The 26,651-nt window shown below is 40.1% G+C and overlaps 1 protein-coding gene across 2 annotated transcripts; it reads left to right on the top strand.

Annotated features, from left to right (window-relative positions):
* Positions 1–1,648: 1,648 nt before the first annotated feature.
* dusp10 (dual specificity phosphatase 10) lies at positions 1,649–13,035 on the top strand. Of its 2 annotated transcripts, none has more exons than XM_042391165.1 (4): positions 1,649–2,013; positions 3,070–3,899; positions 7,288–7,656; positions 9,071–13,035. In XM_042391165.1, the coding sequence occupies exons 2-4, from the start codon at positions 3,116–3,118 to the stop codon at positions 9,334–9,336; spliced, it is 1,419 nt and encodes a 472-aa protein (XP_042247099.1). In that variant the 5' UTR covers positions 1,649–2,013; positions 3,070–3,115; the 3' UTR covers positions 9,337–13,035. The 2 variants fall into 2 exon arrangements, with proteins under 2 accessions (XP_042247099.1, XP_042247100.1); XM_042391166.1 differs by having other exon boundaries at positions 1,649–2,030.
* The last annotated feature ends 13,616 nt before the right edge of the window (positions 13,036–26,651 follow it).

Genomic DNA, 26,651 nt, shown 5'->3' with positions numbered 1-26,651 from the left:
TTGCTGCTTATGGTTGGTGCCATCTCTCCGTTTGGAGCCAGGACCTTCCAATTAAGGAGTGATTGATTGATCGAAAGGACCGCAATGGAAATAAGCTCTTGTTTTATACTTTTGACAAATACTATACAAAGATATGATGCCTCCTGTTGAGGCTGTGCATATATTATTTATATATATATATATATGTCATATATCTTGTCAATGAAGACAGTTCAATCAATCAATCAAGACAAAAACCCCAAAAAGCAGTATCAGGCAGCTTTTGCAGTGGTTGGATTGTTCATCAAGGTGCAGTTATCATCTAACGAATGCAATTAAAAATAGAGAACATTTAACACAAGGAAACACAGATTTGTAGACCAACTTCAGACAGTAATGACATTTTTATTATGTTTGTATTATTGTTTCATCTGATATTTATTTATTACCTCTTCCAAGGAGCTCACAAATTTGGTGCCAATTGTTTTTTTGTTTCTTTTTCTATTAGTTAGCAGGGTGTCAAAAAACATAACACATTTCAATTAAATTTGGTGGAAGGTTAGCTCATGTGTCAAGCAACAAAGGATTAGTTTTTGATACTGGTCCAGACTGTGATGAATATCTATATAAAGATGCCACTGAAACATTTCTAAGCATATCACAATAAAAAACACAAACAATTTCAGGTTATTGCAGCATCCTCGATGGAGATAAGCTATGCATGCTTTTCATGCCTTTTTCATAGCAGGATTTTCATTTGTCATAGCAGGAAAAGCGCAGGTGTTACTAATAACATTAACAGGCCAACATGCCCAATACCAGGACCGTGAAACTTAAGCAGCTAAATGGAATTAAGCCATCATTAATTCTACTATTTACATTTGTGATTTTCCTACCGTGACATGTCAACATTTTTTCATTATTGCTTGATAAAGTTTAAATTAAGTTGATTAAGTTATCTAGTCTTTAAAATGTCAGAAAAGTGTGAAAAATGTTGATCATTGTTTCCCAAACCCCAAAATGACATAATCAAATGTTGTGTTTTGTTGACCAACAGTCAACAATCCAGAATTCAAATTACTGTCGTAGAGGACTAAAGAAACCAGAAAATACTCACATAGGAGAAGCTGTCTGTCTGAAAAAATGATTAATTAATGATTAAATGAATTTAATAGTTGGCACCTAACCAATTAATCGACAAATTGTTGGAGCTTTAGTCAAAATGTCTTCAACGTAAAAGTCTTAAATTTGTTACGATGCTCAGCTTATGTCTTGTGATTTATGTTGTTAGAGACTGACCTGTACCAACTAATAATAATTTCATAAGAATTCATATTGTTTACCTTCATAAGCAGTACTGAATATGGGTATCAAACAAATTCAAAAACTGCAGCATTACCCAATCACCAGCCAGTCTGCCCATTATGTAAAAGTTTGAGTCAGTGCATGGCTTCATTTTTTCTACTAATCTGTTGAAATTCTGAAATCTCATTTCCACATTTCCTGCCTTTTTCTGTGGCCTTTCTTGTAGGGAAGTTCGCCAAAATCAAGTATAATTGGCTCCCACGTAACTAAATACTCCAATTAAGTTTACGAGCACGTGAAGGCACCGTGTGTTCTTCCTCGAGCCTCCTGGAGAGACTTTTGATTGGCTGCCAGTGACATCATCCCTGCTCAATACGCGGGGCTGAAGGCAGTTCAAGCGACAATCCTCCACCTCCTCCTCTTCCTCCTCCTCGCCTCTCCTCTCCTCTCCTCCCCGGCAGACAGCCTCGGCCAAACCCCTCCCATCACAGGGCCGGACCTCCCCGTACAAAAAGGATCAAATGTAATATTAATGAAGCCGCGCATTGGCTCAGACTCGCGTCAATCCCGCAGCGCGACTTCTGTAGGCTGGCAGACTTCCTTCAATATTATTTCTGGGGAGCTGGGTAAAAGTACTAAAAAATGTTGCCGATCCACAACACCGGGACGGACTGAATGGAGGCGACGCTGTCAGCGAGCGGAGATAATAAATCCGTCTACAGTCAACCGGTAAGCAGAAATACAAGGCAAGTTTGGGAGATGAGTGTCCAAGGCGCAAGTTGTGGTTGAAATGCACAGTCATAGACATTTCATGCGATTCTATAATTAATGAAGAGGAATATCACAGTGGTGCAACCATTTTGCGTTGTTTTCTTATTACTAGCCTATATTATTATTTCTACGGCTATAAGTGTTTTATTACAGCTTGTATCTTTATTATATCACACCGTTGCGACAAAGTTATAATCCATCCCTTTAAAAAAATGCAAGCATCGCGTATTTCTTTATTTAATTTTATAACTGACGGTGGTGTGAAATTGAATTTTCCGTCAGTGTTGAGCTCTTGTGATCAGTTCGTCTCGTCCTGACAGCCTGATCACATTCTCGGCACGTTCTCATGCCGGTTTCTTCAATGAAGATTTGCCATGAATGATTTCTGCACCGTGCTTAAAGGACGGGGATGGCAGGGACAGGCAATACTCGGCGGGAGTCTTTACATAATATGCCAGGATGACATGCTTTCAAAATGCTTAAGCTGCTGATTTTTTTTTCTGTATCCCGACTTTCCATTTGGGGGAGAGACCAAACTGCGGCGTAGCGTTGATGCAGTATTTTATCTTTTCTTTTTTTTTTCTTTTTGGTCACTCTCTCCTTATAAAAGCTTTGGATCAGACACCAGACTTGGGTGAATATTTTGGATGGGAAATTCAATATCACACACACATGTACAGTATCTGCAGGATGATTCAAATTAATTGCACTCAGTGATTCAGTTTCACGAGACTCTGTGATGATTTCACTCTTTATTATTAGTGGCCGGTGTCACACCTACATTTTACCACCAACTTGGGTGTTGCCCTGCAGGTGTTGACACTACTAATATTTGGCTTCAGCAGCCGTTTTCTAGTTTGCATGTTTATCAAACAGACAAGAGGCCAGCCTGTGTGCTCTCATTCATTTGCTGCCTTGATCTTAATCTGTGGGTGCAAAATTCATTGAACTGTACTCACTTCTGCAAAGATTTTCTTCCTCGCCTCATGTCTTATCTTGTCCCTGTCCCCACAGAGCGGCTTGTTGAGTTCTCCATAAGCGTCCAGCCCTCGGTCTCCCCATGCCTCCATCTCCTCTTGACGACAGAATTGTGGTGGCGCTGCCAAGGCCGATCCGACCTCAGGAACTCCAACTGCGCCTGGACACCAGCTACCTGGACTCCATCGCCACTACCAGCAGCAACAAGACAGTCATCAACACCACCGTGGTGAAAATTCGGGCGACGGCCAATCTTGTAACGTATATGCCCTCATCCAAGGGCTCCACGCGCTCGTTGTCGTGTGGATGCAGCAGTGCCAGCTGCTGCTCTGTGACTACCTATGAGAAGGACAGCCAGAGCCTCAGCCACAGCCAGGTGAGCGCCAGCAGCCCCAACCTCAGCTATGCTGGGCCCCCTACACCTATGGTCAGCAACCATGAAGCATTAAGCGCCTCCAGTCTCACTGCGGGCACGCCTAAAGCCCTGTCCACCGTGAGACTCATCCACCCCAATGAGCTGGCCAAGCGGATGGCCTGCTGCCCCATGGGTCACCCCATTGGGCCTGTGCCGGTCATCATTGACTGCCGGCCCTTCATGGAGTACAACAAGAGCCACATCCGAGGGGCTGTGCACATCAACTGCTCCGACAAGATCAGCCGGCGGCGGTTGCAGCAGGGCAAGATTACTGTGCTGGACCTCATCTCCTGCCGCGAGGGCAAGGACTCTTTTAAGGGCATCTTCTCCAAAGAGATTGTGGTTTATGATGAGAGCACCACGGACCCCAACCGGCTGACATCCTCCCAGCCACTGCACGTGGTCCTGGAGTCACTGAGGAGGGAGGGCAAGGACCCCATCATCCTCAAAGGTAACACCTAAGTGTGTTTGTCAAGGCTCGGGGATGCAAGCTGAAAACGGAAAGAAGGCTTTCCAGTATATGAAGGGATATTCACTGCAATTTCATGAGCTTTAATTTGACTCTGGAGGAAGTAAATCATTGTAGACATCTGAAAATAATGCCAGAATTAGCATTGGTGGAAGCTTACCAGCAATATAAACTGATATGAAACTAGTGAGGTGGCAAAATAGTGTGTAGTGTTAAACTTTGACCTTATGTTTTGGTCAGCTGACATCGCCTGTCAACATGCTGGTTGTAGTTTAATTATCCTGTGAGCTTTATAGCAGTTACACTACCATATACAACAGCTTTGGTCCATTTTGCAGGTGTAATTAAACCTATGCACGTTCCATCTCCATCACATCACTCAGACATAAACATATGCACACACTCTTCTTCAGCTTTCTATATGACACATTTAAGCATTTAGCAGGGAGTGAGAGGCAGCTGTTAGTAAATAAGGCAGCCTGTTGAGATAGCAGTCCCTGGGTCGGTGCCATGTTTTCTATCTTTGGTGAGTGTGCGTGTGTGTGTGTTTGAAGCTAGAGCAGTATGTCGTGTTGGGGGCTGGGCTGTGAGTGTTTTCTGAATGCCTCCAAGTCACCGTCTAGCCGTAAGATCACAGCACCTTGATCTCTTCTCTTCTCCTCTCTTCCCGTCCTCCTGTGTACTTTGATGGATGAGGCTCCTCTTCAGTCTCTCATCCTGCATTGGTGTCTGTCTGAGGCTTTGCCTCGGTGGGAGGAACAGGCAGACTGTCTTGCTCTTTTATCCCCCTGGTTAAATTCTTGCAAAATGCAAGCCTTCCTCTCTGCGGAGGGAATCCAATGGCTCAGCCTCACTTTTATCTACATTTGAAGTCCTTTTTCATATCAAGGATGGCCAATATCTCCCTTGGGTCCCAACTATTCCATCCTATATGATCAAATACCTTAGACGTGTGATTTAATTGTTGATATTATGACCAAAATGTGGATGAAATGCATGATGTGGAAAAGGCCTTGATCCCATTACACTCATGTTTTTGCTTTCTACATGCAATGGCGGTTAATTCTTCATTATGTTAAGATGTTTGAGGGATTTCTAACCAGGAGAAGTAGGCAGTGAACTGTTATGATTACAAGCAGTAGTAATAGTGCATATTTGGGACACGTATGTATGAGGGCCGCTAAATAATTTACTCATACTCCATTATTTGCTCAGTTACCATCATGTCTTAGTCATGATTTATTGTAATACTGTAGTTGTGTGACACTGGAAACAGAAAAGCTCTGCTGTGCTGCAGCTAAATGCAGTAATAGGTTATATTTAATCCGTCAGAATTGCCATAAACAACATGTCATTGTAGGAAAGTTTTATGGTAAGCGTTGGACTGTGTGGTATGAGAGGCCCTAGTGAGGCAGAAGCGGTTATTTCTAAGCAGGAACTGGGCCACTGGCTTATGAAAGTGATAGAGACACTTCATGTTTTCCTCTGTGAGTTAGTCAGAGATAATGACAGACGGTCACACTCGACAGATTTCATCTCACAGCAATGTGCTGCGTCCGGAGATTCTGTTATTCTGTTTTCTTCTGAAAAGTGTCATCAAGTGAGTTTGCCCAGAAAATCAAGATGCTGGTTGAGTTTGAGCCGAAACAGGAGGCAGTTTTCACAGTTCACCACATTGCATAGCTTAGACACTTGGCTATGCACGCTAATCAGATGTGGTAAATCAACCATGTACAAGCACACCACAAATAGCCAGCTAGCTGCTATTGATGGTGGCGTTGTGGGTGAAGACTTTATTATTAGCCCAACAATTGTACATTAGAATAATGTTACACAGTGAGCAATTAGCTGGTGAACATAGTGGAGCAGTTAGTAGCTAGATATTTCCTTTAGAAGTTGGTGATGACCAAAACAGAGCTAAAAGTTGACTTACATTTCATCAGATAGCCGGAAACACGACTTGAAATAAATGTTAACGTTGATCTGTGTTTACTGTAAATATGTAGGCAACTGTTTGCTAACATCTTTGCCATAACAACTTTGCACAGTGATAATAAGTCAATGTGGTATTTACAGCTTGATCTACCACTGCAAGTGCCAAAAAATCAATTAATGCTGCTTTAAATTTAGCTATTTTTTTATAATTAGCTGTATAGATAATGGAAAACACAACCTTGTAAAGTTTTTGCAAGAAATTTTGATCAGTCATCATATTCTTGTAATTAATTTAATTTCTGGTAGAGAAAATGTACATGACAAGGGTTTGTAAATGTCTTATGAGCTTACAATAATTGGGAACATAAGAAAAATATCAATGTCAATGGAAATTCCCCATAACGTCCTGCTGAGTGTGTTGTCACAGTTGCCTGTACTTCCCTTTCTCTTATTTACTAAAGTTTAATTATTACCATCATGTACTATGGGAGGAGGGCTGGGTCAGTACCACAATAACATCAGATCTTTGTTCGTAGTGAACAGTCGGCCTGTTTTATGATGAAAACACTGTCCGACAGTTGACAGGAGATCCCCACCTGCCCGGTCACCGAGGGGAAGTTGTGCGATGACCTCACATGGCATGATGTCAACTCTTGCAATGTGAACAATACATGAACTGATACTATGTGTGTGACACTTTCCACCCCTCCCAACAACTCTGGTGTTGAGGGGAAACTGTGGCATCACAGGCAACAGGTGCAAACCAGTTATTTTGAGATGTGCAGATGTCCTGTGAAAAGCATATTAAACATTTAGTACATCTATTTACCTGTAGTTTAACGAGGGGCATTTATCATGTAGTCTGTCTTGTGGAAATTGTTCTAAAAACTATTTTGGTCATTTGTCTCCCTCATAAAACAGAGTTGACTTGAACAGTCAGTTGCTGGAAATATGGGAACAGTTTTCATATTGATTTAATATCCAAATGGACATTCAAATCACAAACAAATGTAACAACGTAGTAGTAATATGTGTCAGTGCTTCAAAGCGCTTTACGGCCAGTTGTCGTTGCTCTATCAGATGTGTATGCAAAGCTTGAACTGTTGTCCTACTCAGTCGTAACTTGTGCCATGTGGTGGACAGAAGCATGAGTTCATGTATTTTTAGCCTGGAGGGCTCCAGTGGGAATTGAACCCTTAACCCAGGCAGTATCTCCATGTTCTACCAAATGAGCCAAAGAGGTCAAATTTTCATTTAAAAAGGAGACATGGGAGGAAAAACAGAAAAATTAATTAAATAAGAAAATTTAATAACACTTAAACACCTTTCATGTTATTGGAGGAAACACTACAATATCAAAAAGTTGTTATTGGAGGAAAATAAACACTTTATGTTCTTTGAGCTCACACCCCAGTCTTTGTGTTTGTGTTCATAGGAGGCCTTAGCTGCTTCAGGCAGAGCCATGAGAACCTGTGCGAGCACTCGCTGCACCTCCACGAAGGCTTGGACACCGGCGCAGCTGCCGGCCTGACGGGGCCGCTACCTCACACCCTGCCCTCCACCCCGGACATCGAGAACGCAGAGCTCACGCCAATCCTGCCCTTCCTCTATCTGGGGAACGAGCACGACGCTCAGGACGCCAACCTGCTGCAGCGCTTGAACATCGGCTACGTCCTAAATGTGACCACCCACCTGCCGCTCTACCACTACGACACAGGCTTCTTCATCTACAAGCGCCTGCCTGCCACCGACAGCAACAAGCAGAACCTGCGCCAGTACTTTGAGGAGGCGTTTGAATTCATCGGTATGGAAACTTTCACTCAGTTCAGCATTAGAGGTTTTTACTGGAGGTGTGTAGGCTAAGACAGTGGTTTCCAACCCTTTGTTTTGTGACCTTTTAAGATGAAACAACAGCTGTGAGAGACTCCTCGTCTCATGTTACAGAGAGCTGTAAGCAATTAAACTGAAGACTAATATTTACCATGTCAGATTGTTTTGTTTGAATACTCTTGAGACTTGAATACTGAGGCCTGAAAAGGTAAAACTATGTATTGTTTAATAAGAAAAGAAGCAAAAAATAGAGAAATGTGACATAATTTTGTGTACAGTAGCTCAGAGAAAAATTATTCTCACCTCTTTTTTACTATCTTTTTAGTATCTCAGACTTTTTGACCTCTAGACTGGGAACCATTACTGTAGGTAAAACAGGGGTGAATGATGAAGAATAATGAAGAGACTACATCGTGATGAAATTAATCATTTTAAGAATCCTTTTGGACTAATTAAAGACTGTGTTGATTGACAATACTCTAAATGTCTGCATTTTTTAGACATATATTTAAAAGACACTGTAGATGTGTAAGAAACACATTTAACACAGGTATAGCCTTCATTCAGTCTTAGATTTAAGCATTACATACTGAAAACTAGGCTGGTGTGGTGGCTCAATGGTTTGGCAAGGTTTTGTGTCCAGCTCTTGACTGTGGTCCATTTTGGAGTTTGAGTGGAGTTTACATAGGTTTCTATCTGTAATCTTTTTGATTACAGCTCAACTGAATAACCTAGAGATTTCAGATTAGCTTCAACTGTGAGTATGTTTGTGTCTTTGTGAATTAGCCTTGGGATACTGTAGGTCAGTTCAAGGGTGCTTTTGGCCAAAGAATGTTTGGATAAGCAGCTGCCAACATAAGTGGGTACTAGAAAATGAATAGATGGAAAGAACATGAATAGATGTAGGGCTGAGTGTGTTTTGAATTTTTTTTAAATACTATACCGATACAGTTTTCAACATGAGTACCAAAAAAAATCCTTTTTTTAAATATTTTGCTGTGAGTAATATAGAAAAACTTTCATTTAACATCATCATCATTTAATAGAAGAAGCCTAACCTTTCAAATGTTAAATATTGTCTAAACACAAACAGCTGCACAAGAACCATGTCTAAAGTAAATACAGTCCAAAATTGGCAAGAAAATATGATTTGAGTAAAAAAAAAAAAAATCAGATCATTAAACCATTTGATTAGTTTTTGATACTTGTTTGAACAGGCAAATTTCAGTTTGAACCAAAAAAAGGATTGAGGTTCAAAACCAGAACTAGACTAATGCCTGCTCTTATGAACTTTTACTGACTTATCATATGTGATGACTGAACTTCCCCTCAGCAAACAAAGCGTTTATTGAACCGTGTTTCACATGTTTCCATTTTTGTCTCTGCAGAGGAAGCACATCAAGCAGGTATGAGCCTTCTAATCCACTGCCAGGCAGGCGTGTCCCGTTCAGCCACCATCGTGATTGCCTACCTGATGAAGCACACCTGGATGACCATGACAGACGCCTACAAGTTTGTCAAAACCAGGAGGCCCGTCATCTCCCCAAACCTCAACTTCATGGGCCAGCTGTTGGAATTTGAGGAAGACCTCAACAATGGAATCACGCCACGAATCCTCACACCAAAGCTCATCGGTGTGGAGACCATCGTCTAAACGAACCCCTCGACTCGACGCTCACACTTGTACTCACTCTCACTGTTTTTCAAGAGAGACCAGCTGCTTGATGAGCTGGTTTGGCGTGTGAGAGAGCCGCTGTATTCTTCTTGAATCTCCTCATGCTCATCTTGGACTCTCTGGAGTGCCAAAGCTCTGGGTCAGTGGTGATGAGAAATGCCAAAAATCCCTACTGTTTGGACCTGGCCGAAGTCCCGGAGGAGAAGACGAGTTAGAGAGATAGAGACAGAAAGAAAGAGAGGAAGCGGTCAGTTGGAAGCTTTCCATTTGTAACCGCAGAGGAGCGCACATGAGGGAAAAGAAAATCGGTTTGGAAAAGATATTCTACGTGCTTAGGGGCAATTACTGACAAGAGAAACTTTTAAAGCTCACACTGTGGCACACAGTTCATGTTTGCAGACTCAGGCGGGGTCGGCCACGGCAGTGCCTGTCAAAAAACAAAAAAAACAAAAAGATGAAGACATGTTTGGTGTGTTAATGTTGTCGTTCTATTTTTATACAGGGGTTTATGGGGGTGACCATGACGAGCCCACAGTGGCTTACTGTGCAATAATTTCAGAGTGGAATGCAACTGAGACCTTGATCTTATATGTATATATTGGTAATGATTACGAAACATTTCCAGCTCTTTGCTGAAATACCATTTTGATGCTAATGTAATTACTGTTGTTCGGTTCTACACGTTTATGTTTATGGTGCAAACACTTATGCTGTAATATTAGGCGCAGATGTGTACAAGAGACAGAAAAAAATTGGGGTTCATTTTTTGTCATCTGTGTATTTTCCAAAATTCACGCAACGACAAATACATATTTTTTGCTTCAGTATCTTAGTTTTGCCATTCCTGCATCCATATATGCATATATTTTAGCAATATATATATTACCAGACAGCCATAAGAGCTTTTTTATGCATGGTTGCTAGCAGAGGAGAGAACACTTTGAAATAATCAGTGAATATTGTAAAACAGGGCTACTGGTGATGTTTAATGTAACAGAACGGAGGAATTTCACTGCCTGCTTCTGTCGTCTCCTCTGTTCTTTCTGCTCCCATTCATCCACGAGCTGGCTCTGTTGTTATGTACTCGACTGTGTTTTCTGTCCCTGTGTATGTTTTTCTCAATGCCCTACATTTTGAGCTGTGATTTATTCCATCCTAAGGTAGTAGAGTTGAGGTACAGACTTCAAACAAACAGACACTTCCTCCCCTCTGGTCACGGTTAAAGTGTGACAGTGGTGGAAGAGCAGTGTGACCTTTTGTCTAATCTTTTGCAACTCCCTGTTGCTGACACTAAGCTACAGTTAAGTGAGCTCTTTTGCCTTGCGTAGGCAAGCGCTGCTGTCACGTGCTGTTCTAGTGCCTCTATCAATGCCTTAATTCATGTGTCACCACTGGGCCTGCGCATGGCACCACCATCACGTGCAGACGGCTGCAGACCACACCAAGATTGAATCAGCTCCCAGACAAAAACAACCTGCTGCCCTAATATACAAACTTTAAAAACATGCCAGTTTTTTTTCTCTGCAGTTCCTGATTAATATGCAGAATTTGAGAAAATTGCATTGAAAGATGCTAAAAACCCTTGAGGTAAAAATGCTCATTATGTAACTCTGATCTTGTGGTGGCATTTGAAGGAGAAACTGAGCACCATCGTAAATTGTAAATCAACTGGGCACTAAATAGTAGTGTAGTAAATGTATATGTACGCACACAAAGTTTACCGTCATCCTTTTGCATCTGAATAAACTCACATTTAACTCATTTTATGAAAAATATATGTAGATAGATAATGAAAGGAAAGGCTACAAAAATACTCCTCATGCCTTCATTCTTATACAAATCACTGATTTCTGCCATTTAGTCATGTCAGTTTTCACACATTTCACTGTCCTCTGACAGTTACTGGAAATTATAATACCAATAGGTATAAAGGGAAGCTTTTAGGTATCCAGGTGGGATGCATGCGTTTTAAGGTGCAATACAACCACCTGTTTACCAAGGAGCAGACAGTACAGACCTCTTCTTTTTGAGATGACTGTGTGCATGGTCATCAAAAAACTTAGCATTTAAAAAAGAAAGTAATACCTGAGGACCATGTATTGTTTATCTAATTGATTTGGATTTGACAAAACCAAGGGCTGTCAAAGATTTTCAAACCATAAAAGAGCATGTAGTTGTTCAACTGAAGTTCAAACACGGAATTCAGAGCTAAAAACAAGGAGTCCCAATGTTTTCAACCAGTATCTAACAGTTCTTACTGAGCTGACTTAAAGCAGCTTCCACACAAATTATGGTTTCTATTCTGTTTATGTTCATTTTGTTCAGCTCTCCGTAATTGTTTGCATGAAAATAAAGACATAAATGAAGCACAGGGCTAAAATTATCATTGTCAAAGCAACAAACCAACATTTCTTTTGCAATACTGAACCCAAATGTTTGGAGAAAAAAAAGATCTCGTGTCTCTGAAGGAGAATGCAAGGAGTTTTCATAGCATAGTGAATACAAACACACACACTGTACACTCAGAAAGGCTTTACAACACAACTATTCATGACAATAAGCTTCACAGATCCCTCGTGAAAATTCATGCTATGCAAAAGAAATTGTAACAGGTTGTTTCTTTACCCAGTTATCATTTGAGCGTACCTTGAGTTGTTTTGTGAGGTCTCTGCAAACATTTCAAGCATGAATAAGAGTTTGCAGCCTTGGAGATTGAAGTGTTTTAACTTATCGACAATGAAGTTTAAAAAAAAAAATGTTTGTGTGCCAACGTGTCCTCACTTGTATTTTTGTTGCTGTTGTCATTGGTGTCTACTGGTGCTCCACAATATATTTGAATATGATAAAAGGTATATAATAATCATTTACCACCAGGTTTGTAGCTTCTGCATTTATATTCAGTGATTACCATTTGCAAAAGAAAAAAAAAGACCATCTGAGCCAATGTTATATAAGAATAATATACCTTTTCGTCCCATCTGCTGGTTCCTACAACCGCAGCCGCACATGGCTTTTGTATGTAATGATCTATTTGACTGAACAATGTAACCGTCGTACTGTACATTACTCTCTGGTTGGAAAACGAAGCATGCTGTGTGCTCCTGGTCTGTGAGGGACACTCACGGTCATTATGGTGCTGTCCGTCTTTCCCACACTGCTCTTTCTGTAGATGTCACAGCCTGATCGACAGCTCTGAGAGGCATCTGGGTCTGTTCCTTTTTATTTGGAAACATGGTTCTGTCTTAGAACAATATCAAGCTGTCATATTTGATGTGCACTCTTTACGACTAGACTTGTTTAAGAGTCTCTGCTTTGGGCTCAGAGGCTCCAGTGGAATGGGCTTCGCTCTACAAGTCTATGTATCTTTCTTTGTGTCTGTAGTCAACGGTCAAGTATATACAGTATATAAATATATATCTATTTTCTTTGTATGCATATATTCATTACTATTTTTGCACTGACCTATGGACAGATGGATTTATTTTTTTCCACAAAGGGTGCTATTATAACGGAGGCCTTCTCCCACACCTTTTTGCATGACTTGCTCAAAATTCCTCAACTGGTCTGTCATCTCTCCTACTCTTCTCCTACTACTCCTTGAACTGTTGCAATTGAAGCACTGTAATTTTGTAATCCCTACTTGTGAGCTTTGAAATAAACAGGGAGGCTTCAAGTTTGTTCGGGTGTCCTGGAAGTTCATTTTTGTGGAGGAATGTACGTAGAAAATATTACGTTGAAATTACATAGAAAAATGTTTGTAAGTTGTTTCTGACAATATTTTACTGAGAAAAAAACCTTAAGTGTGCCAGATGTTTCATTAAAGTGTTTAAAACTTCTCTAATGAATGCTTTTATATTAACAATGGATCAAATGACTATGTGTATGTAAAAAGGATTGATTGTATTGACAAACCTGCAGAGAATTATTACCAGACTCTGATGCGCTTTGGTGACTTTCAGCTCTTTGTTTTGGTTTAATGGCCCACAATGTTACTGTTTTGATTCACTATCGTCGCTCTCATCATTGCTTGCCAGCAGAAGGCAACTTTTCCCATTGCACAAGCTCTAAAAACCCACTGAACACTACCTGCCAAGCTCCAAATGGCAGATTAAGCTAACGGCTAGCTGGTGAACACAGAGGAGCATTTAGCAGGTAAAAAGCCAGATGTTTCCTTCAGGACTTAGTGGAGAGTGAATATTGGACTTACATTTCTTCAGTGGCCAAAACACAAATGCTAATGTGGATGCGTAAATAAGCAACTGTTTGCTATCTCATTGACATAAAAGGTGAAAATCTGTCAGTGTTGTAATTACAGATTGTTTCTGCTGCCCCCAAGTGGCCAAAAATTGTTTGTTTGGTTGCAACTAGCAATTATTTAGATTAATAATGAATCTATCGATTATTTTTTCTCTAGTCCAAGTTGGTCTTCAAATTGCTTGTTCTGTCTGACCAACAGTCCAAAACTCAAAGATATAAGTACTGTACAGTGATGTAAAATGGAGAAAAACTCTCACAATTTAGAAGCTGAAATTAGCAAATGTTTGCCATTTTTGCTTGATAACTGACTCAAACGATTAACAGAGTTTCATTTGTGTGAAAAATCCTAATATTAAGAGAGAAACAACAGATTTAAGGATAAAGAAAAACTTTTTTTTTTAACGCATAACAAAGGCCCCCCATAATACAGTGAAAACCAGGACGGTCGACTACAACACCAGGAGACAATAGAGGCTCAGAAACTCTCTAATTACAAGGATCAATAACAACAAACAAGCCTTAGAGTATGTATTTTAAGAGACACTGATAGCCTCTATCAGCCTCTTGACATTTGAACATCCACTGGAGTACACAGCCAGAGTTGTGAATTATCTGTGCTCCCCTCCATTGAACCATGTGTCACATGGCTGCAGGAGTTATGGGCCTATATTTACTCCAACTTTGCAGGCGTCTACTGCCTCATGGCTAGCAGGGAAAGAGTGGGGGTAGGAGGGTGGGGGTGGGCTGGCCTGAGGGTCAAGATCTCTCCATAGGAACAGGCACAAAAATAGTTTTTAGCGTTGTTTCTAATTACGAGTGATGAGTGCCCCGCCTCATTAATCCTTTCCTATCAGCACTGGGCAGGCTGGCAGCACCAGAATAGCCCTGATCTTTGTGCTGCCGCACGCCGCTCTCCAGCGAGCCCTGCATGGACGTATTAGGCAAAGCAGGCCCGAGAGGAGGACCTACCTTTTCCCTACACACAAACAGGTGCACACACACACATACACATAATCAAGTGTGTGCATACTTTGCTGCCTTCCCAGTCAGAGGAGGCGGTGAAATAAAGCAGAGGATCTCTGAGCCTGACGACTGCTGCACTGGTTACCATCAACGCAGCTCCCTTTGTCACACCAAGATTCACTTACACGATATCCCACTGAGGCTTCATTAAATGCCACTGCAGCAACGCTTTGCACTTACAGCTCATACATAAAATAATGCTTCTCATGTTTAGCAAACAAAATACGCCAAAGGACAATTTGGATTTAGGTTAATGAGCAGAAAACAGGGAGACAAATAAAATTACATAAAATAAATAAACTAAGTGTAGTAAGATGGTGGATTGCAGCTATTAATGGGACTATAATTTGTGTGGCTTTCCATTATTTCAAAATTTTGATTTATTTACTTGACTGTTCTGACCTCAACCCCATCAAACACCTTTGGGATGAACTGGAACATGAGCCAGGTCTTATCACCCAGCATCAGTGACCGATCTCACTAATGCTCTGCAGCCAGGTTCCAAAATCTTGTTGAAAGCCTTCCAAGAAGAAGGGAGGCTTTTATAGCAGCAGATTATCACTCATGTCTCGAATGAGATGTCCAACAATCACACATGGGTGTAATTTTTGTGTGTCCGCATGCTTATGGCCTTACGGTGTTTATTCCTGTGATGTAAATGAGTCAAGATAAGCTGTATCTACTGTCCAACTCACTGTAATGCCTGTGATTCTCTGCAGTCAGCTCTTAGATGGTGAGAATGAATTATCCTCATGCGTGTGAGTGTGAGACAGAGAGCGAGACAGGAGTGTAAGACGGAGAAACAAGCAGAGCAGTGAGGGATGGAGTGAGTGAGATGGATCCAAAGAGAGAGTAGAAGAGGTCATGGCCCATTTCACACGGCGCACCAAGGAGATTACAGGAGGTCTCCAGGCATGACAGGGGCACCATGGTGATGTCTCTGCAAATAAACAGATGCAAATATGCCACCTACAGTGGAGCTGAGGACAGAGAAAGACAAGGAGCTCGGAGACAACGCAAATGAAGAAACACTTTTATTCTGTAAGATCAAAATGATATCGGCTCCGCAGAGACGAGATAAAAAATTCTGTCATCTGGAGCTTCTGAGTCCACACGACGGCGGAGTGAGCGCAGCAGCAATTTGTTATCGCTTGTGGCACACGCTGGACTTTTGAAGTGTCATGTCTTGTTACAGTACTGTTACCACACACTGACCGCTGCGCAACAGACAGGCCGGGGCTCAGTGTGGTGACACCAAGCCATATGTCGTACAGTCTCAGTGTGGAGCTGCAGTGGCCATATTTGGGATTAGGTGTCTTGAGGCAAAGCTCCTCCTCCATCAGAGTGACTTTATCAGAACATAACACATGTCATATTTATTTATGTATTTATGCACAGTAATGTTTAGCTCTAATTTGCTTCATGATTCATACACAGTGATCTCACACTAAGCTGTATTCATGGACACTTGAGACAGAAGATCCTAAATGTAGACACATATAGTTTGGCTTTGATTTAAATAACAGCTTACCCACGTAAATATCCGTACCATCAGTCAGATACACAAAAAACTGATTACATCATCAATTAATTCGGATATGACTAATTTAATGATGTTTTCAAGAAATGTCAGCATCAACTGACATGAGCTCATCTTGTGGGTTATTTCTATCAGAATAGTGACCTAATATCCTTCTGTCATATCCTTTTCTCAGTCATGTCACAGTTTGAAAGATGCTTGCACTGATAAAAAGTAAAATCCTACAACGAAGCATGAAAGTTCATTCTTGAGTGTGGAAATAGTAGTTTAACAAAACAATCCCAACTCAAGGTCCCCTTACTAGCCTTTTCTGGAACTTTATCACTACATCATATGGTCTTCAACAGTCAGTGGACTTGATTTGGCTTGTTTAAAAAAGAGAAAACGAATCCTCATAATGGAAGGACCACAAAGGTTGATTGTACCTGCCCTCCAGAACGACTCATAGCAGTATTTTCTGAATGACCCATAGGAGCATTTTCTAATACGTCGCCTCTATCGGCAGTGATCATGAAAAATAATGATTTTAATGGTGTGACAATGCTGTGGTTAAGGTCTGGTTAGGTTTAGTCACAAAAACCACTTGGTTAGGGTTAGAGAAAGATCATGGCTTGGGTTAAAATGATCACTTGCAATGTGGTGTTGGTTGAATTACTTCCTTAAAGTTACGCAACGTTTGTTGTCCTGGCAACAGTAAACACAACAATTGTAGTTATGGTTTTTAAAAAAATGTCCAGACTTGCGGTTGGAAGTGGGAAGTGAACAGTGGTGTCCTGCAGCTAAGTCCACATCTATTCAGCCTTTTACTCATACTGCCACCTCCTAATTTGAAAATTTGTAACCTTCTATTGATGTCAACTGAACTGCATCGCTTCCTTGGGTCATCATAACTACGGCTGCTAGATGGCATAAACATAACTATAGATCATTTTTGCTGGCTGAATTTTCGACTTATACTGTCATTTTTCTTGTGCGGATGGGATGGATAAAAACCGTGTGATGGAGTAGAAAGCTCTCCAAAAAGCCACTGAGTGAACCTTGAGTTGGGATTGTTTTGTTAAAATTTCCACTGCCAAGAATTGACTTTCATACTTCATTTTTTAAGCTGACATGGACAAGAAGTGCATAAAAGTGTATATTCACCCACAGATGAAGACCATGTGATAACTGAAAGCTGTGGAAATTGTAAGTAAGTGGACCTTGAGTTGGGATTGTCAAAATTCTGAAATGGATGTAGAAATTATTTATAATTTTAAAAATGATGTCAGATGTGACCTCAGACTGTGATAAATTGCAGAATTCTGAGAACTGTGAACTCATGAATGAGCTGCAGAAAACTTGCTGATGATCACAACAGTTTGCAAAGACTGGAACCATTCACTGCATTTAAAATATATCAATGCAAAATACAATTTAAGATCTATGAATAATTCCCCCCTCAAAATTTTGATCAGACAACAAAAATAAAAGTTTTTAATGGATTATTTTTTAACATTATGTTTATACAGGTAATCCTACATTTTTGGCCAATTGGGGGTAGTGGAAGCAAGTTGTGATCGCCTTTTAAGTTGACATGTTGCACTTGTTGGCAAACAGTTGCTTATTTACACATCCAGCAGTTACGGAGTAACATTAGCATTCATCTGGAGTCGTGTTTCTGTCCAGCTGATGAATATAAATCCAATATTTACTCTCCTTTAGCTCTGTTTTTGGTCTCCAACAGCTCCTGAGGGAAATATCCGACTCTTTAGCTGCTAAATGCTCCACTATGTTCACCACCTAGTCAACAGCTAACTGTGTCTGTTTGCCATTTGGTGCTGAGGTGGTAGTGTACAGTAGAGCCTTTTCTCTGTAAACAGCTGCCTGCTGTGAACAAGAACGACACTATGAGAATGGTGAGAGTGAATCCAAACAGTCAAGTTGTGGGCAGGACAGCTAAACAATGAGCTGAAATGCCTTTGACATTACACATTGTTATTTGATATGTAACTGCTCAATTAGTCTGTAAATTTCCCCAAATTAAAGTTTCAAACAACTCTGCACAATGACAGAAAAAACTTCTGGTGGGGAAATATGGAATCCTTTATTAATGTTGGCAAGTTACTTAAAAATGAGATGTGTTCATTCCAAAAAAAAAAAAATTGGAAGCAACATATAACATATCCACATTGTTTTTTTTTTTATTGTACTGTAAATTTCTTGCAGGTTGCTAAACCCCCCTAATTTCTGTATGAAATACAGACCACATGACTTTAGTGTCCTCTGTCTTCAGTATAGCTACAGTCCTTCTCAGCTGTAGCTTATTTAGACATTTTTTGCAGAACAACCTCTTAAGAGTCTTAGTTTTTGATATATTGATACTCTATTTCAAGCGCTGACAATTTAATGGTTGCTGCTGTACAAAGCCGAGCACGCCTCAAAATGTAAAGACACACGAGTGAATTTGGGTGATGACTATAGCTGAGCTCTCTCACTCTTTCTTCTGCTCCAGTTAAGTTATTTTAATTGCTGGCCTCGTTTTGCTTTATCCCCACACATCACACATGCATGCACACACATGAAGAGTGGTGGCTGGTCACATCACAGGCCTCGGGGGAATTGTTGAAAGTTTATGAGTTGCGTCATTTCATCCGATTACAAATAGGACATGGACGTTTCATACGAAAAACCAGATAGGAAACACTTTTATTTTAAGGAATTTGTCACACTCATGTCTGTGTTACCCAACCATGCACTTCCTGATCTGTATTTCTAAGAAGGACCCTCCTAGATAACAATTTTAACTTTTTAAAATTAGTATTAAAAAAAGTAATCGGCAAGATTACATCACTATTTTACGTCCATTTTATGACACCAAATTGAATCTAGAAAGGATAGTTGTTCCTTCCTTTTTAATTTAAAGTACTTTCACATTCATACTTAATTTCACTACACTGAGGTTTCTGCTCCAGGCAACTTCCTGTTCTGCCACTGATTCTCTAAATGAACTCAGTGGAGGTTTGAACCTTCGCTGTCTGTAGGTATCGTGAAAGCTGTCTGGTCCTGCTCGGCCACCCTCCTATCTCTCCTTACCCCCCGAGTGAGAGAAAGCAGCTCCCCTCCCTCCCTCCCCCCCTCCCTCCCTCCATCCTCCTCATCTTTCCATCTACTTTTTACCCTGGGAAACCCCCCGCCACAGTCTTCATGACACATTCAACCCACCTATTATATTGCACTGTGGGGGGGCTGAGCAAGCCAAAACAATAATTTAGACCCCATTTTACTGTAGCACTTATCTGCTAAGTGCTCACACAAGTAGTCAAAGCCACACACTGTTATAATGTTGACAGATTTTGATGGATGACTGAATCTCATGTTCAAGTTCAGCGTGCAAACTGATTTTTACACAAAGATGTTTCAACAGTTGTCTGGGAATGAATGACCTGAGAGCTTTGAATTGGGGTTTCCACCAGCTTTATTTTACTTGACACCACTGTATATTGGCCTAGGAAATGTGAACTTTGAATGTTATTTTACTCCTGTGTGGTGTTATTTTTAACACAACATTTTAATGTTAAAACATACACGACAGTACACAATTTCTCCAGGTGGGAGTCAAATCTTCTGTTCTCATTTACGACTGCAGTGAGAAAAGTATAAGCTTGTGAATGGCCCACTGTGTATTAATAGAGTCTGACCTTTCAGTCGGGCATGCACAGTGGTACAAGTGTGCACATGTGTACATGTATATACGGTACATGTACATACACACATGCAACAACTCATCATAACTCATAGTAACTCAGCTTGTCAGTAACTGTTCTGTGTGCAGACAGTGAGCTAAGGTGCAAAGTTGAGCTCATATTAGTATCCTTGACTTTCTCTGCCATCGAGGTTTCATATGCAGTGAGTGTAACTCAATAGGTCCATCAATTACCTCTGTTTCCTAGGTGCCTTCACAAACAACAGCTGCAGAGTTTAATAAACTAGCCATGCAACTCAATCACAGGGCTAAAATATCACGAAGACTGAAAACCAGCAGGAGGATGATAGTAGGTATCTATAATACCAATACTCATCATTGTAAAACGCGCATGCTGTCTGAAAATTCATCAGTTTTCTAAAATCTTTTGTTACTTCGATTACCCCTGTTTTCAAAATGACACCCTGTGAACTAGCGTGTTGCTTGGCATCGAGGCATGCTGCTGTATTAAGTTGCCGCAGGCTTCATTTTTGGTTGTGGGACAGAGGTAAATTTTTTCCATGGTAACTGGAACCTTATTCAAGACTCTGTCCTTGAATAGATACAGTATGAGGATGACTCTCCTCTTTTAGATTGAATTTGAGTCACCGGTTCAACACATGCCTGCTCAGGTCTTTATTTATCTCATTTATCTGTACAGAAAAAAAAATACATAAAAATAAAGATGAAAAAGCAAAACTGCTGTGCAAAAGAGAAAGGGCTCACAAGTGTCCTCCCCAAAGAGCACTAAATGTGGAATAACACAAAAAACAACAGTAAAAACAAAAAAATAGAAACATTCAGTGAAAATATGGGTGTATTTGTTCCAGTGTGTGGATGTCATCTGAGGCTAATGACAGTTGGGGGAGGGTGGTGGGACAGTATAGGACGAGGGGGACAGGAAGCAAAGATGTTTCCAAAACACCCCCAGAAACTTTGGTGTAGAGGATGAACCTCAACATACTGTACATCTAAACTTAAACCACAATGTATGAGATAAGATTAATATTTTTTCCATAAGTGAACTCAGTTGTATTGAAATGACACCAAACTTAACTGGGATTTAAGTACAAAAAATAAAGATGGAAATTGTTTTTTCTGATTTGGCCCCATGCTGTATGAATTAATCTAAGAATGAACATACATCAGATATTTATAAAGGCTTCTAAATGACTGATTCATCTTATGTTTAAGAAAAAGAGATGTTGGAATGTAAAGGTGTCAAGACGCTCAACAAACCAACAAACTAAGTTTGTTCAACATACGTCAGTTTCAAACCTTCACACTCATTCAAATATAGCAGTAACAGCTCACACTTTTGGACAGTCTCCCTTAAGCCACAAAAAGAGACGTAAGAAGCAATTTTAGTGGAAAAGGAAACACAAAGCTTAAGAGAGAAGTTCAAACCCTACTTACTCTCTCACCCCCACACACCTGGCCAGTTGCTGTGTAAAGTGGGTGTGAATGTCAGAGTGTTGGTTTAGGAAAATTGCAGAAATTGTCCGACATAGCCTGCCCAATTTAGATGGAAATGTGTGTGTGGGGGAGGGGGGTTTCAGACAATGTTTGACCATGTGACGTACACTTTGGTTGGAGCATACAGGCACCTTAAAGATTTGACTGATTAATGCAAAAATAAAGATTCTAAGAGACATGGAAAATCTGAATACCAAAGCAATGAGACTAAGATAAAAGACTGAAAAACATGTTAAAAAATCTCATGACAAGACCAACACCAACAATGTGTTCGTCCGCCTTTCAATACTTGTATTAATTAAGACCAGAGCAAAGAAGGGTTAGGAGACAACATAAATATGTAGCGACAAAGTCCATGTAGGGAGGCTTTGACTGGATTATCCCCTAACCACATGGTTATTATTGTAATTGTAATGACGAGGGTAGTTTAATCTTAACAACTACTTATTTTAACCCAACCACAAGCCTACACCTAAATAAACCTAAACCATAGCGTTGTCATATCATAAAATCTATTTACTTTTCAGCAGTCATTTGTAATGATTTTGGAAAGCACAGACAAATGATATCGTCTTGCCAATTACTGCTGATAGGGGCGTCAGATCAGAAAACGCACCATGTGTCTTTCAGGAGTGCATGGAACAATGATGTATTTTGTATTTTATTTTGATACTTTCATTTCTAAAAGAAGCTAAATAATTTCCTAAAACAGCTGGGCACTGTAGATTTGATCAAAGCAGCATATCTTCGGCAGCCATTACATCATGATTCAATGGTAGATTTCTTCATGATCATCCATGTATAGGAAAGAAGTCTGTAAGAAGTAATCTAACATTGTAAATAAGTACTTTTCTGGTCACCATAATTAGGAACCACTGATTTTTTGGTATAACCTCTACTTCAGAAATAAATAGAAATGTACCAAGGTTGTATCATCAGAATGTTTTAATAGGATGTCCAAAGTAATTCAACAAAAACATGTTATTTTTCAATTTGTACTCATTTCAAAGAAGAAATAGAAAATATGTCCTGGACAGTAATAAAGGCACCCTTCCTTAATATTTGGTTGCACACCCTTTGGCAATGATGACTGTCTCTAAACGTTTCTTGTAGCCATCTATAAGCTTCTTGCACCTGTCAGCTGATATTTTCTCCCACTCTTCCTTTGCAATTTGTTCATACTCTTGAATGTTTGCAGCATTCCTTTCCTCAAAGGCGGATTTCAGCTCTCTCCAAAATTTTCAATGGGACTGAGATCAGGATTCATTGCTGGCTAGTTTAGAACTGTAATTTTTTTTTCTTTTCAACAATTCTTGAGTGCTTTTGGATGTGTGCTTTGGATGTGAGAGGATAAAAGCTTTTATTGTGTTTTGGGATAAAAAACACGATAAGTTGATTGTAGTGAATTTCCATTATTGGAATGATTGTGAATTGTGATAATCATGAATATCCTCACATGAGTGACTTGGAAAAGCTGTCTAGCTTGCTAACGTACAGTCATATATTGATTCCCTGATTTATTTTGAATTGCTACAACGGGGAGCCCACATTTTTCAAGTCGTTGTTTGTTTTTCACTAAAAAGGATGTTCACTAAAGAAAGATGTGTTTCCTATCTGTGATGCAATAAAAAATATTTGTTTCTTAACAAAATGTAAGGTAAAGTGATTCCAGTATGTTTTAGTACCATTTAAAAAGTTTTAAGTATATTTTGATGATTATCAGAATAATACCATGAATTGCAATTATTTTGGCCAGGATAATCTTGACATGAAATTTTCATATCATCCCATGCCTAGTGCTGAGTCTTTATTGTGCTGGAGAACCCATGATCTTTGACCCAAACCTAATTTTATTACACTGGGTAGCAATCCCTTGGTAATCCTCTGATTTCATGATTCCAATTATGGATTGTCCACCATGCTTAACTGTAGGTGTTTTTTTCCTTATAAGCATCATTTCGTTGTCTATAAACAAATCACTGGTATGCATTGCCAAAAAGGTCTATTTTGGTTTTATCTGTCCACAGAAAATTTGCCCAGAAGGATTGTGGTTTGTTCAAGTACTCTTTGGCAAAGATCAGTTGTTCCTTTTTATGTCTTTTTTTAAGCAGCGGGGTCCTCCTTGGTATTCGATCGTAAGCCCGTCTTGGTTTAGTGTTCGGCGTATGGTACACATTGAAACCATGACTCCCTCCCTACTGGTCAGGGGGCTTGCAAACTCTAAGTGATGTTTGTGTTTAACAGTATTGTTCCTTTGTGGTTAAAATAGAGATTATCCCGCTTGTAGAGATCCTCCCTAGTCTGGAAATAGTCAAAGTGGTTTGGTAAAACCAAGACCAGTGGCAACACAGAAATTGAGAAGCCAATGATGCATGCTGAAAATGCGGCTAATATTCTCACTGGATTTCCTCAGTGTAGGAATGGGTCCAGAAAAAATGCATATTTCTCCAAGACTCTCAATTGTTTCTGCCAGTGTCTCAAAGCCCTGCTGTAGTTTAACAGACTGTCGGAGCCCAGTGTCATTCATGCCGAGGTGCACAATAATAAGTCAGGTGGCAGTCAATGAGAGCGGGGACAAGTTCAATGATGTCCAAGATTTTCGCACCTTGTAGACAGTAGGTAATTCCATTTGGGACTTCAACAAATTGCATTATGGAATCACCAACCAGGAGGACCTCATGCTCTCCATCTACATGGCCACCGCTGTAGATGGAGAGACTGGCTGGACCGAAGTGGGGGGCTGTATTGACCGTGACACCATCCATACTGCTGACCGCCGGTGTGTTCACACCAGGTGCAGGTTTCACATCAGTGGAGGCAGCAGCCAAGACATGGCCTGCATTGTGGGCAGACGGTTTGGTGGCAGGGGCTTGCAACCATGGGTGCTTGCCCTCCAGAGATATGGGCAAGTGGGTCAGAGAGTGAGGACTTGAAGTGTTTCTTGACCTGTGGCAAAGCTCCGAGTTCAGGTGCAAATTGCATTATCAGCTAGCGTTAACTTGGGCAGCGGTTTAAAAGAGTTTGAGAGTGGCAGAGCATCCTCATCCCAAGCCCAAGCCCAAGAGAAGGCATCCTCGTGAGCCAAGACTGGGCCGGGTGCCTCCAAAGCAACTAGCCACTTCTGGAGCTTAGACTGTCACTGGAGGTCATTGATGAGGATTTCAACGGATGAAAGTTCAGACTTAATAGTAAGATTTAATGACTAATCTCTGCAGTGGACTCCATTGTTGTCCACTGGGTCCCTCAAGTGGTCGCACCACAACTGTGTGGGTTCCTCAAGCCCTTAGCTCAGAGAGCTAATGTTTTTAGCCTGGAGACAGCTAACCAGCTAACATATAGCAGCTCTGGTGAATAAAAGACAACCCAGAGCGAATAAAATGCAGATCATATGAAGCTAGAAAGATCCAGGGACATCCGACACATGGTAAGAAAAGCCCACTTAAAAACTAATAAAATTGTAATGCTGGTCTCGTTAAAACAATAAAATAAGCAGAGATGGCAGCAGAGTATAAAACAGCGTCAGTAGCTTGTAGCTGTTTGGGAGCAAACTCACTCGCTCACCCACACTCAGAGTGTGTTTGTGTGTACCTACTTTAAGAGTGACTTTGAGCGCGCTTTGTTCCTTTAGGTTCTCATTTTTTTCCTGAATGGAAACTTCAGTGGAGCTGAATCAGGACTTTTATAAATAGCACAGACTGTGATAACATAACAGAGCCTCTCAGTGGGGCCGCTGATACTCCCTGCAGCCACACTCATACTGTAAAGAAATGAAGGAGGAGACTGCTGCACTCTTGTGGACAGAAAAAGAATCTATTACCACAGAATTTTATTGCACCATGGATGTATGTAGGTGATATTTTTTGAATTGAAAATTTAATTTAAATTTAATTTAAATTAATTTTAAATTTACAAAAATATTTCCAGGAAGAACAGGGTAACACATGACTGATCCCAGCCTCTCGGTTCTGCCGGTAGAAATGTAACTTCACGCAAACACCCATATGGGCTCAGATGACTGATTCCTTTGAAGACTGAAGTAGTTTGATAGTCTGACAGCTGCTGTTTGAAACACACAGACTTTCTACTAATTTGATTAGATCACAGCTGGTATGTGACAATCTTGCACTCCAGTTCTAGTCATTTTCTTATGATAATTCCTGTATCTCCTTGATGTATTGAGTAGTTTTTATACCGTAACATAGAAGACATTTATGGTTAGAAAATAGGCATAAATATCAACCACTGTACAAACACTCCAGTTAGCAGAAAAAACAGCTGTATCTGATTTTATTCTGAAGCAAGAAAGAAAGAGAGTCCTCAGCAAGAAAGAACTGCACTGCAGAAACTGAGCCCACAGAGGTGCAACTGTCAGGCTTTGTGAGACCAAAAAAAAAAAATGTTATTACTAAAATATAATGACATTATGTAACGAAATGTATTTTAGAATGAATTTTTCTGTGTTATGAATTATTTTCAGGGTAATATGTGTTTTGGGTGCAGATTATGTTGCAAATCTTTTATCACTATGTATAAAAGTTTAAGCATTTCTCTACAAACACTGAATGCCAAATATTAGTGCCAAGAAAATATTTTAGACTCTAAACTGGCAGTGGAGGTGCGGATAGCCATCATCTGAAAATGATTTCTCACAGTTTTCTCACTATAACCAGACACTATCACAGCATAATCCAAAATCAAACTGTATGATGAAGACTTTTATATAGATCTTCTTCTGCCTGGAATCAGCTGCCTGTGAATATTACACTGAATAAAAACAAACTTTTCTAATGGATTCTACATAGGTGTGTGTTTTTTGCACAAATATTTCTGTAATGACCTTTCTTTGGTTGTAAAAATTTGTTTTTGTGTTTATTGAAAACACTTATTGATGTTGTTATCTAAATCAGACTTTAATTTTATTATAAGATTTATTGTAATTTACTTTATGGTGGACCCAAGGAAGACTAGCAATCACATTGTGGAATTTAATGGGGATCCAGATGTATAAATAAATAAATAATGAGAAAGTGTCAGGCCATATAAGTATTTTATTATAAGAACAAGGTTTTATACTCTAAGCAGACCCTACTGTAAAGTCCTCTTTCTGTGCAAAAATGTATCCTAAAGCTCAGATTAAACTAATATGAGGCTTCTGCAGGCTGAGTTCAAATCATGACGATATCTTCCTAAGTTACATTACTTTTATGTTGGGATCATGTCAGGAAGGGATATCCTTACGGCCTAATGGAAAGGAGCAACAATTACAGCGACTGATAA

This window comes from Thunnus maccoyii, chromosome 17 (assembly GCF_910596095.1).
Source record: "Thunnus maccoyii chromosome 17, fThuMac1.1, whole genome shotgun sequence".
NCBI classification, from domain to species: Eukaryota; Metazoa; Chordata; class Actinopteri; order Scombriformes; family Scombridae; genus Thunnus; species Thunnus maccoyii.
This window is presented reverse-complemented; position numbering and strand designations above follow the sequence as displayed.